Source organism: Rana temporaria, chromosome 1 (assembly GCF_905171775.1).
Source record: "Rana temporaria chromosome 1, aRanTem1.1, whole genome shotgun sequence".
Classification (NCBI taxonomy): Eukaryota; Metazoa; Chordata; class Amphibia; order Anura; family Ranidae; genus Rana; species Rana temporaria.
In genome coordinates this window covers 419,894,400-419,910,758 of record NC_053489.1, presented here as the reverse complement: position 1 = coordinate 419,910,758, position 16,359 = coordinate 419,894,400, and the positions used below count along the sequence as shown (strand labels likewise).

General features: G+C 44.7%; 1 protein-coding gene across 1 annotated transcript in view; it reads right to left on the bottom strand.

The window, feature by feature from the left end:
- CFAP299 (cilia and flagella associated protein 299) overlaps positions 1–16,359 on the bottom strand; it is a 632,736-nt gene that overhangs the window by 94,890 nt on the left and 521,487 nt on the right. The window contains exon 4 of the mRNA XM_040325089.1: positions 8,355–8,497. Coding sequence (XP_040181023.1) covers positions 8,355–8,497 — 143 coding nt within the window. The remainder of the gene's footprint in view (positions 1–8,354; positions 8,498–16,359) is intronic.

Below are 16,359 nucleotides of genomic sequence, written 5' to 3'. Positions count from 1 at the left end.
CCAGACATTACTGAATACTCAGCGGCCGTGCAGATGGTTAACTGTATTTAATTTTGCACACTCTGCAACTACCTTGTGTAGCTAGACATTCATATCTATGCAGTTTCAGATATTTAAATGTGCTTTTACAGTTACCTTCACTCAGCACATAACACTCACTGCCATCCGGCCAATTATCGAGTAGATACACCAAGCCTCTGAGAATACTGATTGGATCTCATTCCAGACCTTTGTACTTTACCCTCTACTTGAATGCCCATTGAAACTATCAGAGTAATAGAATACCATACAGGGCCCATTGATTAATATCTGATGCCATTCTTCATATTACCAAGGATGGGACGTTATACCAACATTAATTGATGAACTCAACTCAACTACATACTCAATTATCCCCTGGCATCATTATCAACACTTGCCGCAGCTCCAATCCCCAATACTCCTCCCATCCTCCCCCTCCCTCCTCCCCCCTCTCCCCCAGGGCTCAGCCATTGGTGAGTGCACTCATAGGATTAAAAGTTTGGACGTTAGGTGATATCTACATCCCTGACTATATCCTTTTGGTTTATATTTACCAAAATTTGTCCATTACTACCTTATATTATCATTACTGTGCCGACAACCAATGACTGATCCCTGCCTAGTCCGGACAGCGTCGTGTGTGTTTATGTTGTCTAGTTGTATGTCCTGTGCGTTACATGTGTTCATGGTCAGATAGTAGTCAATCTATACCATGTTTTATTTAATTGTGCTATGTTATTTGTACTGATCCTTATATGACTATTTAATTCATTAATAAACTTTTGATATTCCAAATCTATGAGTTTATACTATAAGGACTAAGATCACTATAGTGTGGCCAAAAGTAACCCCTTTCCTTCACGACCTCATCTGAGGTTATTCTCTACCTAATTCTACCTACTGTCCTCCTTTATCTGCCAATTTTTTGATATATGCCCACGGTTACGGCCATACCTCCATCATTGATGAAGGATCTCACACATATTTATCAATTACTGGATTAAACTTGCGCCCTTCCCCCATTCCCCTTTTCCCTTGGAATTTCTACATATGATGGGCACACAGGCTGCATACGATGGGCACACAGGCTGCATACGATGGGCACAAAGGCTACATACGATGGGCGCACAGGTGCTGCATATGATGGCCACAGGAGCTGCATATGATGGGCACAGTGGCTGCATTTGTTAGGCACAGTGGCTGCATTTTATGGGGCACAGTGACTGAATTTGATGGCACAGTGACTTAATTTTATGGGGCACAGTGGCTGCATTTGATGGGCACAGTGGCTGCATTTGATGGCACAGTGGCTTAATTTTTTTGGGGAACAGTGGCCTAATTTTATGGGGCACAGTGGCTGCATTTGATGGGCACAGTGGCTGCATTTGATGGGCATAGTGGCTGCATTTGATGGGCACATTGGCTGCATTTGATGGCACAGTGAGGCTGCACTTGATGTTTTTTTTTTTCAGTTTGTTTGCACCCCCAAAAATTGTGAGCACCAGCCGCCACTGACTGCCACTGAGAACCTCCCCCTACATGACTGCCACTGATTCACCACTGCCACTGATCCCCCACCACTGCCACTGATCCCCCCACCACCACGAATACCACCACTGCCACTGATACACCCCACCCCCCACTGCCACTGATCCCCCCCACCACTGCCACTGATCCGCCCCACCACTGCCACTGATCCCACCCCCCCACACCACTGCCACTGATCTCCCCCCACCACTGCCACTGATCCCACCCCCTGCACCACTGCCACTGATCCCCCCCACCACTGCCACTTATCTCCCCCCACCACTGCCACTTATCTTCCCCCCACCACTGCCACTAATTCCAACCCCACACCACTGCCACAGATCCCTCCCCCCCACACCCCCCACTGCCAGTGATTCCCCCCCACATCACCGCCACTGCCGTTAATCTCCTCCCCCCCACCACCCCTGCCACTGATTATATCCCCCCTCACCACTGCCACTGATCCCATCCCACCACCACCACCAATCCCATCCTATGCCCCAACCACCATCCTTGCCACTGATCCCATCCCCTCACCACTGCTGCCACCTATCCCTTCCAATCCCCCCTACCACTACCACTCATCCCATCCTATCCCCCCCAACCACCACCCTTGCCAGTGATCCCATGACCTCCTCACCACTGCCACTGATCCCATCCCCCCACCACTGCTGCCACTCACCCCCCTCACCATGACAACTCATCACATCCCATCCAACCCCCAATCACCACTATCACTTATCCCATTCCATCCCCCACTACCAATCATCCCATTTCACAACCATTGCCACTCATCCCAAGGGTTGCAATTACAATGGTCCATCTGTTGCTCCTGTACACCTGGATAGGGGAGGTGGCAGATAGAGGAACAAATCCCATTTTTCTCCTTCAGCCAATAAAAGCCTGCTTCTCCTCCTCTCCCTCGTATAGGCATTCAGTGCCTGCAGGCAGAACATTAAGGGGATTGTTCCTCTACATGCTGCCCCTCCTATCCAGGTCCTGCTGCCCTCAGGCCCCGGGATCAGAAGGAAGGGCCCTAGGCGGGGGCCTGGTCCCTGAAGGTTCTAGTTACGCCTCTGCATCCATTGTCAGTCTCAAAGTCTAGTAATAAAAATCTTTGCCAAACACAATGACCAACCCCTGCGACTGACCAACAAGCATATTTCATTCTGTCACTAACTGGTGCTGAATGACAGGACCCTGCCTCTAAAAATAAACAAAGGGGCAAGGTCTCCCAGTGATTGTCATTGTGCAAATATTGCCATGTGGCCATATTAGGTTTGTGATTTCATGCTAACCATGCCCCTCTGTTTACATGGCCAGGGATTACTGAACAGTAAAGGACAATTTATACTGCCCCTCCATTGCTTTCACCTTTATGGCCGCTCTGCATTGTCACTGCACTAGGAGAAAGTGTGATTCATGACTAATCGCATCGAACAGCTCCCTTTTTTTTTGTTTTGTACTAACTTTATTTGAAGTATAAAAAAACATACAATTCGTGCACGGCAATGTTGGGCAGCGCACTGCAGTGACAGACCTTTAACAGTGCGGCACAACATCTGTCACCGCATATAGTGTGAACTGGTCCTTAACAAATGGGGCTTGGTGATGGTCCTGAGACCTACTGTTTCCTTAGAAAATATCGACAGCAAGAAAACTGTAAAATTCAAGCATTCCGTGGTCCTTCTGACATTTGACGTTTGACTTTTGTCGAAGGAGCCTATTGGAAAATTGTCAGTTGAACAACGCAGATGCAGGCATTGTTTGGTATTGTTGTCGACTGTCAGAATTCAATAGGGCAAGGAGGATTAAAACATTAGTGCTGTAGATGGAGGAAAGCTTTAGAGATGTGCTAATTTAATTTAAAAGCTACGTAAGAGGATTATTCATACTCAAAGGGGCACAACTTGGAAATCCCCAAAACAATAACATACGCAGCACTATTTACAAATGTGCTCTTGTGTCTCCAATGGCGTCCTCTAATTTACAGAAAAATTAAGGATTTGCCAAAGTGCTCGTGTGGTACAATTTGTCTCGCTCATACATCCTTTGCATTTTATGACTGTACATATAGGCCCAGATTCTCAAAGACTTACGACGGCGTATCTCCAGATACGCCGTCGTAAGTCTGAATGGCCGCCGTCGTATCTATGCGCCTGATTCATAGAATCAGTTACGCATAGATTTGGCCAAGATACGAGCGGCGCAAGTCTCCTACGCCGTTGTATCTTGGGGTGCATAATTAACGCTGGCCGCTAGGTGGCGCTTCCGTTGATTTCCGCGTCGAATATGTAAATGAGCAAGATATGCCAATTCACGAACATACGTACGCCCGTCGCAATTAGTTACGCTGTTTACGTAAGACATACGCCGGCATAAAGATAAAGCTGGTCTCTAGGTGGCGCAGCCCATGCAAGGTATGGACGTCGGAACAAGCGTATCTTTTTACGTCGTTTACGTAAGTCGTACGTGAATGGGGCTGTGCGTAGGTTACGTTCAGCATTGAGCCAGCGTATCTTTGGGCGTAAATACGACGTGATACTGAGCATGCGCGCGCATGTGCCGTTGTTCGGCCATGCATCTACATGGGGTCACGCTTAATTTAAATACAACACCCCCACGACCTGCCTACTTTGAATTACGCGCGCTTACGCCGGCCGATTTACGCTACGCCGCCGTAACTTAGGACGCAAGTGCTCTGTGAATACAGCACTTGCCTCTCTAAGTAGCGGCGGCGTAGCGTAAATAAGATACGCCACGCCTGCACAACGTAAAGCCGCCCTACGTGAATCTAGGCCATAATCTCCAATTGTCAGCTTTCATGCTATAATGCTTTGTTTAAACAATTAAAAAGACAAAAAACGAAATGTTGGCCAGTTTAATTGCAGTTAAAATATTATTATATTCATTACAAAAAAAAAAAGTCTAATCTTTTAAAAATAAAACACATCTGGAATAAGGGTGGTTTCACACGGCTCTATTGAAAAAATAAGTTAAAAATGCATTTTAGATATGTTTCTGGTATGTTTTATGGTTGGCATGCATCTACGAAACATACATGTGACAAAAAAAAAACGCACCAAAAATGCAACCACAGCGCGTTTTTTATGTGTTTTCTATTTATTTCAATGGGGAGCTGCATTTTTGGTGCAATTTTGAAAACACATCTAAGGGCCAGATTCACATAGAACTGCGGTGGCGTAACGTATCGTAGATACGTTAAACCGCCGCAAGTTTTCATCGCAAGTGCCTGATTCACAGAGCACTTGCGATGAAAACTACGCCGGCGGCCTCCGGCGCAAGGCGGGCCAATTCAAATGGGCGTGTGCCATTTAAATTAGGCGCGCGCCCGCGCCGGACCTACTGCGCATGCTCCGTTTCGTAATTCCCGTCGTGGTTTGCGCGCAGTGACATAATTTTTCCGAACGGCGACGCGCGTAGCGTAATTCCGTATTCCCGGACGGCTTACGCAAACGACGTTATTTTTTACATTTCGAAGCGGGAACGACGGCCATACTTTAGACGGCAATACGTTTGCTGACTAAAGTTAGGGCACCTAAAACGACGACTAACTTTGCGACGGGAAACTAGACTAGCGGCGACGTAGCGAACGCGAAAATCCGTCGTGGATCGCCGTAACTCCTAATTTGCATACCCGACGCTGGTTTACGACGCAAACTCCCCCCAGCGGCGGCCGCGGTACTGCATCCTAAGATCCGACAGTGTAAAACAATTACACCTGTCGGATCTTAGGGATATCTATGCGTAACTGATTCTATGAATCAGTCGCATAGATAGAAACAGAGATACGACGGCGTATCAGGAGATACGCCGTCGTATCCCTTTTGTGAATCTGGCCCTAAGATACAGCATGCAGGACTTTTCAAAATGCACTGCACCAGCAACAAGGGAAATATGTTATTGCATATTTATTGCGTTTTCAGCAAGCGTTTTCACCAGTGGGAAAATTCTCTAAACGATTTTATGATACAGGCTGTAATAATTTTTTTTTATTAATTATTTTCATATATCTTTATTCTAGAGCCCAAGGCTTCACTTATGGTATAAAAAAAAAATTAAAGAAAGCTATCTTGTTTACTTTTCTGACATGCTCTGGTACCACAAATATATACAGAAGCTTTGGATCGTACATTTACATGTAGCATTTTTAATGGTATACAAGAACTGTAGTTATTATATTCAGACTTTATTTTTTTAAACTTCAGCACAATAAAATATAATACATCTGGAATGTGATCTAAATCTAGTTAAAATCTCTTGTCCGTAATAAAACAGTTCAAGATAGCTGAAAATATTGTGGCTTGCATAGCTGAGGTTCAGAGAGTGCAGCCAATACTGTATTTAAATCCTTTAAAACCGCAACCACAATTAAAGACCACCTTAACTTTGGCTAAAGCCGCTGGTCACTGCATATCTTGGCAATGCAAATAAGTAAGGGTTTCAATAACTACAAAGGATTTCATTTGCTGTAATATGGATTCATCTGTACAAGTTAACATTGCAGGCACAACATCTGCTATAGCTACAGTTACATATTATAACCCTGAAAAATGAAATTGTTGAAAGTAAAATAATAGATAACTTATAACCTTGAAAAAGTCAAATGTCCACGTGCCAGGGCTAATTACACTGAGGTCTATAGATATTAACATTCTTATACAGTAACACAAAACATAAAGCTGTAATAAGCCATTGCTATAGTGAAAAAATATACTAAAAAAGCATGCTTGTAAGGGCAGAGCTATTTTTATATACCGTATTTATTGGGGTATAGCGCGCTCCAGCGTATAGCGCGCACCCCTAAAGTTGCCCGAAATTCCTGTGGAAAAATGATTTTTTGTACTTACAGTTTTGGTGTCTTGCGCGGCGGCCTCGTCGGGTCAGGCGTCCGTCTGCGGCTTCGGGTGTCCTCTTCGTCGGGTCCGGCGTCCTTCTGCGGCGTCCTCGCGTCCTCCCCGCTCGTTTCCCGCGCCGAGTTTGAATACTGCGCCGACATATACAGAGCGCAGTACACTCGTGTATGGTCGGGCAGACTCGGCTACTCTCGCGTTGACGTCCTGTACGTCCAGGACGTCAGCGCGAGAGGAGCCGAGACTGGCCGACTATACACGAGTGTACTGCGCTCGGTATATGTCGGCGCAGTATTCAAACTCGGCGCGAGAAAGCGGGTATCGGCGTATATCGCGCACCCACGATTTTGCCCTGATTTTAAGGCTGCATTCACACCTTGGCGTACCTAATCGCGGCGTTTTGTCCCGCAAATTTCGGCGACAAATTGCAGCGTTTTGTACCGCGATTTGCGGTGACAAAACACGTTTGGCGTGGAGATGTGAACCATCTCCATAGAGGGCAATGTAAAATCATCCCTCCAGTATATTAGGGGCTGCTGCGGCGTCGCGCTTCAGGCGTATATACGCCTAGGTGTGAACAGAGCCTCAGGGCAAAAAAGTGTGCGGTATACGCCGATAAATACGGTATATGGAAGCTACATAGAGCCATAATAGAAGCCTCCCTGCTGGAAATTTAAAGATTAGATTTATTCCTGAAATTCGCATGACACTAGATTTTGACTAAATTAAATGAATTTTAAACAAAATCCTAATTTCAGTTTTATTTTTGGAATCTTGAATTCCCAAATGCCTTCTGGGAGAAAGGAACCAAAGGCTGCTTCTATTATATAGAGCAGTGTTTCTTAATTCCAGTCCTTGAAGCAACCTAACAGGTCATGTTTCCAAGATTTCCCTCAGAAGAAACAGCTGTGGTAATTACTAAGGCAGTGAAACTGATCAAATCAACTGTGCAAAATAATGGAAAGCCTGAAAACATGACCTGTTGGGGCACTTTGAGGACTGGAGTTGAGAAACACTGATATAGAGCAGTGGTCTTTAAACCAGATGAGGCCCTTTGCTTATCTTTACCTGGCCCTTGGGGCACTATTCTTACCTCTGATACCAGGCACCATCCCCCCACAAAACACCAACAATGGGCATCATTTCTGCCATTGACACCAACAATGGACCATTATTCCTCCCACTGACACCAACAATGGGGCACTATTTCTCCCCTTAATACCCAAGATGGGGCCTTAATTAGTCTCTAAAGTCTGAAGGACAGTAAACCGGCCCTTTGTTTAGTAAGTTTGGAGACCCCTGATATAGGGTATCTGCTTCTGCTGTTGCCTGGGGACCCTTGCTTGATTGGCACTGCCTCATGTGCCACCCTTCTTAGTATCCTTGGTAGAATGTTTGGCTTGTGCTGTTTGTTGGCCTTATCATCTTTTCAGACAGTGCTGCCAGGAGCTTCCCAAACCATTCTGGACAATTTTGCAGCAGTCACCGCCCTGTAATATACAATTGTTTTGGAGGCTGGTTCAGATTCCTATTGACTTCTGGTTCTGCATTAAAATAGTTTGCTTTTTTTTTATTCATCTGAACCATAACTGAAACTGATCACGTATCATTATTCAGGAAGTTTCCTTGAACATACATTGTATGAGGATGTCAAAGCAGTAATGTGAGTGCCATAATGCTTATCCCTTCTTGAGGATAAAGATAGCAGTAGAATCTTGGGAATATACCGTATATTAATTTTGTTGTCCTGCAAGGTAGGACTAAACAGGAGCAGTGGCGCAGATTATTATAACAGATTTACCTTGCTTATATATACATATATTAGTTGCAATGTTCAAGTCAAAAATTACATTTTGTATTTAAAGTTTTGCCTTGAGTTTCAACCTAATGTCAATTCTGCATTAAATAAATGTCTCATATCATAATCACTACCTTAAGTCAGTTGGACGTGGAAGAAGCTTTTTCTTGCCACTAAAGTACACTTCAAAGTCTTCAGTCTTTAGCCGATGAGAAAAATCAATATAGCCAGACAGTTCTTGTCCATGTGAGTTTTTGTCCCGGATAAAGATAATAGACTGAAAAAGAAAAGTGAAACATTCAGACACTACAAATACAGCTAAATTAAAGCAGAGCTTACAAACGATATGCAAGAACCAATATTCTTGCTGCGCCTCCCGCCACGTAAAAAGAAAACACAATGAAAGTGGTATGATTCTAGCACCTTTTTATCTACCATGGTATAGGATCCAATTAAATCATCATAATTAAAAAAAAAAAAAACAGAACATGTGACTTTTCACAAACAATCTCTGGTGGAGAATTTTCTGGGTGTATACGTTTCAAATAGGAGTGAGTCCAGCAATGAAAGTTGGATTCTTTACTTTGTAAATAGACCCCATAATGTAACATTGACTACTAATGCCTTGTAAAAACGATCGGAATTTCCGTTGGGATAAACTCTGACGGATTTTTCCGACGGAATTCCATTCAAGCTGTTTTGCATACACACTGTCACACCAAATTCCGACTGTCAAGAACGCGGTGACATACAACACTACGACGAACCAAGAAAAATGAAGTTCAATGCTTCTGAGAATGCGTCGACTTGATTCTGAGCATGTGTGTTTTTTTCTCCGTCGGAGTTCCATACAGACAAACAAAATTTCCGTCTGAAAAAAGGAGAACATGTTCTCGTTCTAAGTCCGTCGGAATTTCCCAAGGAAAAACTCAGATGGGGCACACACATGATCGGAATATCCGATGAAAAAAATTCCGTCTGACTTTTTTCATCGGAAATTCTGATCGTGTGTACAAGGCATGAGTCTATCAACATTCTTTGCCCTTCTACTCAATAAATTACTCTGCTCTTCATTTGACAATATTGGCAGTCATGAGATGCTCAACTAGCAGCATTACTAGTTCCTAAAATTGTCTTCTAAAAGGTTTCTAAAACAGGATTACACATCTGTAGCTTAATTGTTCTGTTAGAAAAAGAAGATTCCATTTAGCATAAACCTATTCAGATTCTTGGTGAGATTTTCGTATCTTTTCTGTTGAACACATGTTTTTCTCTCCACTTGAGAGATCAAGAAGTGCTATTAATCTAGTCGTGCTAGTTCATCAGAACAAAAGAAGGGTTAACAGCACTTAGCATTCCCTTTCCCTCCACCACCTGTGACTGCACCAGATGCTGAAACAACAATCACCTGAAGGAACTCTAAGTACCCGCAACAAAGTCATGTGTTGACAGAGAAAACTGAGATTATTTTCTTTAAACAACAGAACTGACTGCTTAAAGGCACACATTTTGCAAAAAAAAGAATGAATGTACCCAGAATGAATAAAAAAAATATGTGCATTCATTATTTCTTTGCATTGGAGCCTGCAAAACATTGCAACTGCAATCAGTGGCTAATGCAGACTACTTCTCCAGCAGAAGGCTAGTATTGAGGTACAGATAGGGTTGCCACCTCATCCCTTTAAACCCAAACACATATGAATTACACAGGTTCTGAAACGAATTTAATGAAGATAAGGTACCATGTGCACGTAATCAGCCACAGAACCTGTGTAATTAATATGTGTTCAGGGTTAAAAGGATAAGGTGGCAACCCTAGGTATAGACCTTTAGTTTTGGGGACTCAGGAGGTATCAATGGACTAAAAGTTTGGTGTCATCACTGCACTTGTGCTCCATTAACCTCTTCGTCTCCGGAAGGTTTACCCCCCCCCCTTCATGACCAGACCATTTTTCGCGACACAGCACTGCTTTACTTTAACTGACAATTGCACGGTATTGCGACAATGTACCCAAACATGGTCACCTCTGCAGTTTTATTTTTTTGCGCTATAAACAAAAAAAGACAATCTTGGAAAAAAAAAGCAATATTTTTTAGTTTCTGCTATAAAACACATCCAATAAAGAAAATGTAAAAAATCGAATTTCTTCATAAATTTAGGCCAATATGTAGTCTGCTACATGTTTTTGTTAAAAAAATACCAATAAGCGTATATTGATTGGTTTGCGCAAAAGTTAAAGCATCTACAAACCATGGGATATATTTATAGATTTATTTTTTACTAGTAATGGCGACGATCAGCGATTTTTAGTGGGACTGTAATATTGCAGCGGACAAATCTGACACTAAGTGACTTTTTTTGGGGGCCAGTGACATCAATACAGTGATCGGTGCTATTAAAATGCACTGTCACTGTACTAATGACGCTAGCAAGGAAGGGGTTAACATCAGGGGCGATCAAAGGGTTAAATGTGTTCTCTGGGAGTGTTGGATAACTGTTGGGGGGGTGCTTTGACTGGGGAAAGGCCGAGATCCGTGTTCCTGCTTAGCAGAGACACAAGATCTCCATCTTTCTCTCTGACAGAACAGAGATCTGCATTGTTTAGGCATACCGCTGTTCTGCCTCTCTCGGTAAGGATCCCCAGGAGTCCCGCTGTTTCCAATCAAAGCGGGAGCATGTCATCATCAGCGTGGGTGACCCAGACCCGGCAATCTAGATCGCGTACAGGTACATGATTTCACATTGAAGGGCCGCCCTGCTGCAGCAAATGTACTTGGGGTGTTCCGGAAGTGGTTAAGAACTGCTTGTCTCTCTGTCGTAATTTTTTCATTCACAGATTTGCTGAATTAGAAAAATTACAGAAGCCAGCTGCAAGGGGAGGAAGTCGGTTTAGAGGTGGGGGGCTGTAGCCTGTGACCATTTTCAATGTTACACCAAAATCGAGAACCTGCTCGGTAGCTTTTCCCCCTACACCCGACAGAAAAACTGCCATGAGAGCTTTGGTCGGGAAACCCGGCCATGTGTATGCTCCACCGCAGTGTTTCACATAGGGAAACTGCCGGCTTAAAAACCGCCGGGAATCCCGGCGGGAAAAAAGAGAAAATGTTCTCATTTTTCCCGCCGGGATTCCTAGCTGTTTTCCTGTCGGGAAAACTTGCGATGGAGCATACACACGGCCGGTTTTCCCGGCCAAAAGCTGTCATGGTAGTTTTCCCCGATGATAAAACCGGTCATGTGTACGAGGCATTACGCTATCCAAAATTAAAAAAAAAGTTTTGCCTATAATTCTACTTTAAGTTCTCTTTAAAAATTACATATCTTTTCCTCCAAAATCCGAACAGTGAGGAGAGAAGGAAATACATGTACATAATAATTGTCTTTACTTTAGGCTGGGTTCACACTACTACACTACTTTCATCCTACTTTGCTCTGTGTTCAATGTTTCCCTATGAGAGAGTCTTGTAGCGTCCTACACAAGTCGGTCCAACTTTGAAAATGCTCCCTGTACTACTTTTGGTCCTACATTGATCCTACTTCAGGCCCATTGAATATCATTGAAGTCGGACCAAAGTAGTATCCTGTTCATGAAAGTAGGATGGATGTAGGACCAATGTAGGATAAATGTAGGACCAATGTAGCAGAGCAAAGTAGGATGAAAGTAGTGTAGTAGTGTGAACCCAGCCTAAAAGGATGCCCAAGATTACAAGTAAAATAAGAATGTCTGGGTAAGAGGACATGCATGCATTCCTTTTATTTGTCCTTGATCATGGACCCATTTTCTATTAACAGCTGTGGAAACAGAAGGTTCCTAATTGCAAACATATCTATGGACATCATGTGTGTCCACCTCTCCCTTGTCTCTGAACCAGAAACAGAACCACGTGCTAAGCTTTAAATCATGGACAAATGAAATTCCTGCCTTTTTTTAGCATATGATTGGGATCTAATACAGGTATGGAAGCTGCGCCCATATTTACTTGTGCTGTATGCATTAATCAATCTACAATATGCATTTTTAACATATATTTTTTAACAAATTAGCATGTATTAGCAGATATTATAATTAATTATCGGCTTTACTTCAGCTGTGGCCCCTGACATCACCAAAGGATTGGCACATAATGTTCAGAAACGGCAGACATGCTACAGGTTTGGTTGGAGACTGGAGACATGCTGCAGAAGACAGCGAGGGATTCGGAAAATGTCAAATAAGGCTAGTATGCTAGGAGGATCACTGCTAAACCCTGTTACAGATCAATGATCCTAATCCCACTATAAATTGCTGTGGTCCAAGAGCCTCACAACCAGTGCCAAAAGGCCACATGTGGCCCCTGGGTTGTAGGTCGGACACCAGAGACCTATACTGTCAATGTCTTGGCTTTGGAAAGGCCCCGCTGAAGAAATAGCCAGTAGACATGTGTATTTGCTTTTGCCTGAATGCATTTTCATCCGAATTTTCGCGTTTTAACCACTTTAGACCCAGACCATTATGCAGGTTAAGGACCTTGCCCCTTTTTCGATTCGGCACTGCGTCGATTTAACCGACAATTGCGCATTCGTGCAACGTGGCTTCCAAACAAAACTGGCGTCCTTTTTTCCCCACAAATAGAGCTTTCTTTTGGTGGTATTTGATCACCTCTGCGGTTTTTATTTTTTGCGCTATAAACAAAAATAGAGCGACAATTTTGAAAAAAATTCAATATTTTTTACTTTTTGCTATAATAAATATCCCCCAAAAATATAAAACATTTTTCTTCCCTCAGTTTAGGCTGATACGTATTATTCTACCTATTTTTGGTAAAAAAATCGCAATAAGCATTTATCGATTGGTTTGCGCAAAATTTATAGCGTTTACAAAATAGGGGATCGTTTTATTGCATTTTTATTAAAAGTTATTTTTTTTACTAATAATGGCGGCGATCAGCGTTTTTTTCATGACTGCGACATTATGGCGGACACATCGGACAATTGTGACACATTTTTGGGACCATTGTCATTTTCACAGCAAAAAGTGCTATAAAAAAAGCACTGATTACTGTGAAAATGACAATTGCAGTTTCGGAGTTAACCACTAGAGGGCACTGTAGGGGTTAAGTGTGACCTCATATGTGTTTCTAACTGTAGGGGGCGGGGCTGGACGTGTGACGTCAGTGATGGTCTTTCCCTATATCAGGGAACAGACGATCACTGACACTGCCACAATGAAGAACAGGGAAGGTGTATTTACACACACCTCTTCACGTTCTTCAGCTCCGGTGACCGATCGCGGGACACCGGCGGCGATCGGGTCTGCAGGTCCCACGGGCGCGGTCACGGAGCTTCGGACCGGGCCGCGAGCGCGCCGCCGGCTGGGCCTTAAAGAGACACGTACAGGTACGTGATTGGGCCCAGCCGTGCCATTCTGCCGACGTATATTGTCAGCAGGGGGTCCTTAAGTGGTTAACAGACGATAACGATCGCACAGAATTTGAAATCTGAAAGATCCGACATAAAAAATGCTTTTATTTTTGTTTCGACAACAGTTCGATATAGATAGAAGATTCAACATGACGGTGACAATAGCGATCTGCGGTTGAATGTGCCTAAGCTAACTCTATTAGTTCAAGAATATTCGATATAGAAAGAAAAGATTCAACATTAGGGATGAGCTTCGTGTTCGAGTCGAACCCATGTTCGTACGTTATGGGCGGTTCGCACCAAATTCAAGTGGCGTGTCATGGCCCATAATTCACTGCGGCATCGCAGTGCATTGTTGGCTGATGATTGGCCAAGCATGCACTATGACCCGCATGCTTGGCCAATCACAGCTTGCAAAAAAAAAGGGGGAGCCATAATTGGCCAAAACCAGGTTGGCTTTGGCCAATTATGGCTCAGGGGTTTAGAACATGCCCCACACTATATAAGGCCGCCTCCCTGGCAGCCTTGTGTAGTGTGTTGCAGTGGTTTACAGAGACAAGCGAGACAGAGAGTGTCATTTTTTGCAGTTAGAGCAGGCAGGCAGGCAGACAGGCAGGATAGTCAGTTAGAGTTACAGTGTGTAGAGGATATATATGCATCCCAGGTGTTGTATATGTATGTATACACTGTATTGAGTTTAGCTAGATCCGCTCTTCCTAATATACTGCAGGCAGGCAGGTGATTGTGCTAGCTGCAGTATTTTCAAGTGGTGTACTGTCTGTGTCCTCTGCACAGTGTGCACCTAAAGCTACGTAAAGCTGGTGTTTCTCATATTAGAGGCAGAGATCTGCTCATATTAGAACCACAGGCAGGGGATCATTCTGCAAGTACTTTCATGTGGTGTACTGTTTGTGTCCTCTGCACAGTGTGCACCTAAAGCTATGTAAAGCTGGTGTTCTCATATTAATTCCTACAGGCAGACATCTGCTCATATTAATACCACAGGCAGGGATCAGCAGGTATTGTCAGTATTTGTGCAGCTACATCTCCCTGCAGGCCATTAGTATGTCTCTGCAAGGAGAGGCAGAGAGTCACAAGCCGATAAAAAAGGGGAAGCAGGCTCTGCGTCTAGAGGCAACAGTGCTGGTCGTGGACACGGTGCATCCTCATCAGCACGTGACCGTGGGACACGTTCGTCCTTTTGTTCAGAAGCTGGCCATGTTGAGCCGCAACATGCCGAAGACTTGGTAGAGCGTATGACCAAGCCATCCTCATCCTCCTCATCCTCTCTCACCAAGGCTCAGGGAACTTTGTCTGGCAAAGCAGCTCAACGCGGCCTCTTCCCGCTGCTCAATGGCATCAGTCACTCCTTCCCTAGCCCTATCATGTCCTCCTGAGGAGTCCCCCGAACTGTTTGACCACAGTGTTGGGTACATGCTGCAGGAGGATGCGCAGCGTTTTGAAGGCTCCGATGATGGTACACAGCTAGAGGAAGGCAGTAACGTGAGCTCAGAGAGAGATGGTGCCCAAGAAGGACAGCAATCTGGCAGTCATGTTCCCCCAGCTGCAGCATACTGCCAGGATTTCTACAGTGATGAGGAGGGAGGGGATGATGAGGTCACTGACTCCACGTGGGTACCTGATAGGAGAGAGAAGGAGGAGGAGGAGGCACATCTCCAACAAGGCAGGATGCCCTCCGGGGGCCAGCTTAAGGGCAGCACACCGACTGCATCACAATACAGAGCTCTGCATGTGCAGGGCGCTGCTATCTCTCAGCGTTATTCCAAAAGTTATTTGGTGTGGGCCTTTTTTGAAATGAGTGCATAAGATCGCACCGCTGCTATTTGCAACATATGTCTTAAGTGTATCTAGCGTGGCCAAAACATCACCCGCATGGGCACCACATGCTTGACCAGACATATGTCGACCTGCCATGCAGTTCGTTGGCTAGCGTACCTCAAAGACCCACACCAAAGAACAAAGCGGACCTCTCCTTGCTCCCTTATCAGCTGGGATCTCCAACTCCACTATACCCTCAGTCCTCTCTGAAGCCTGCACTGATAGGACTGAAGGTGTAGAATTAGGTGTGTCACAGCCAAGTACTTGTGGGCAATCTACTATCGGTACACTAACGTCAGACTGTACCAGCCAAATTTCTCTGCCCCAGCTGCTGCAGCGCCAAAAGAAGCTCTCTCCCAGACATCCACGTGCCCAGCAGTTGAATGCTAGCTTAGCTAATTTGCTAGCACTTCAACTGCTGCCTTTTCAGTTGGTAGATTCTGCCCCCTTCCATGAGTTTGTGGAATGTGCGGTACCTCAGTGGCAAGTTCCCAACTGCCACTTTTTCTCACGGAAGGTGATTCCGGCTCTCTACCGGCATGTGGAAGGCAATGTCCATGCCTCGCTGAACAGGACGGTCAGTGGTAAGGTGCATATTACCGCTGACTCATGGTCCAGCAGGCATGGACAGGGACGTTACCTATATTTCACTGCACATTGGGTGACTCTGCTGGCAGCTGGCAAGGATGCAGGACAAGGTACAGTAGTGTTGGAGGTTGTTCCCCCACCACGCCTCCAAAATGCTACTACTGGTTGTGACACACCTCTCTCCACCCCCTCCTCTTCTTCTTCCTCTGTGGCCTCTTCCTGTGCTGATGTGTACTCGGAACCAGCGGGGCTTCGTAGGGGTTCAAAGGGCTACGCAATTACGCAGGCAAAGAGATGCCATGAGGTGCTTGAGC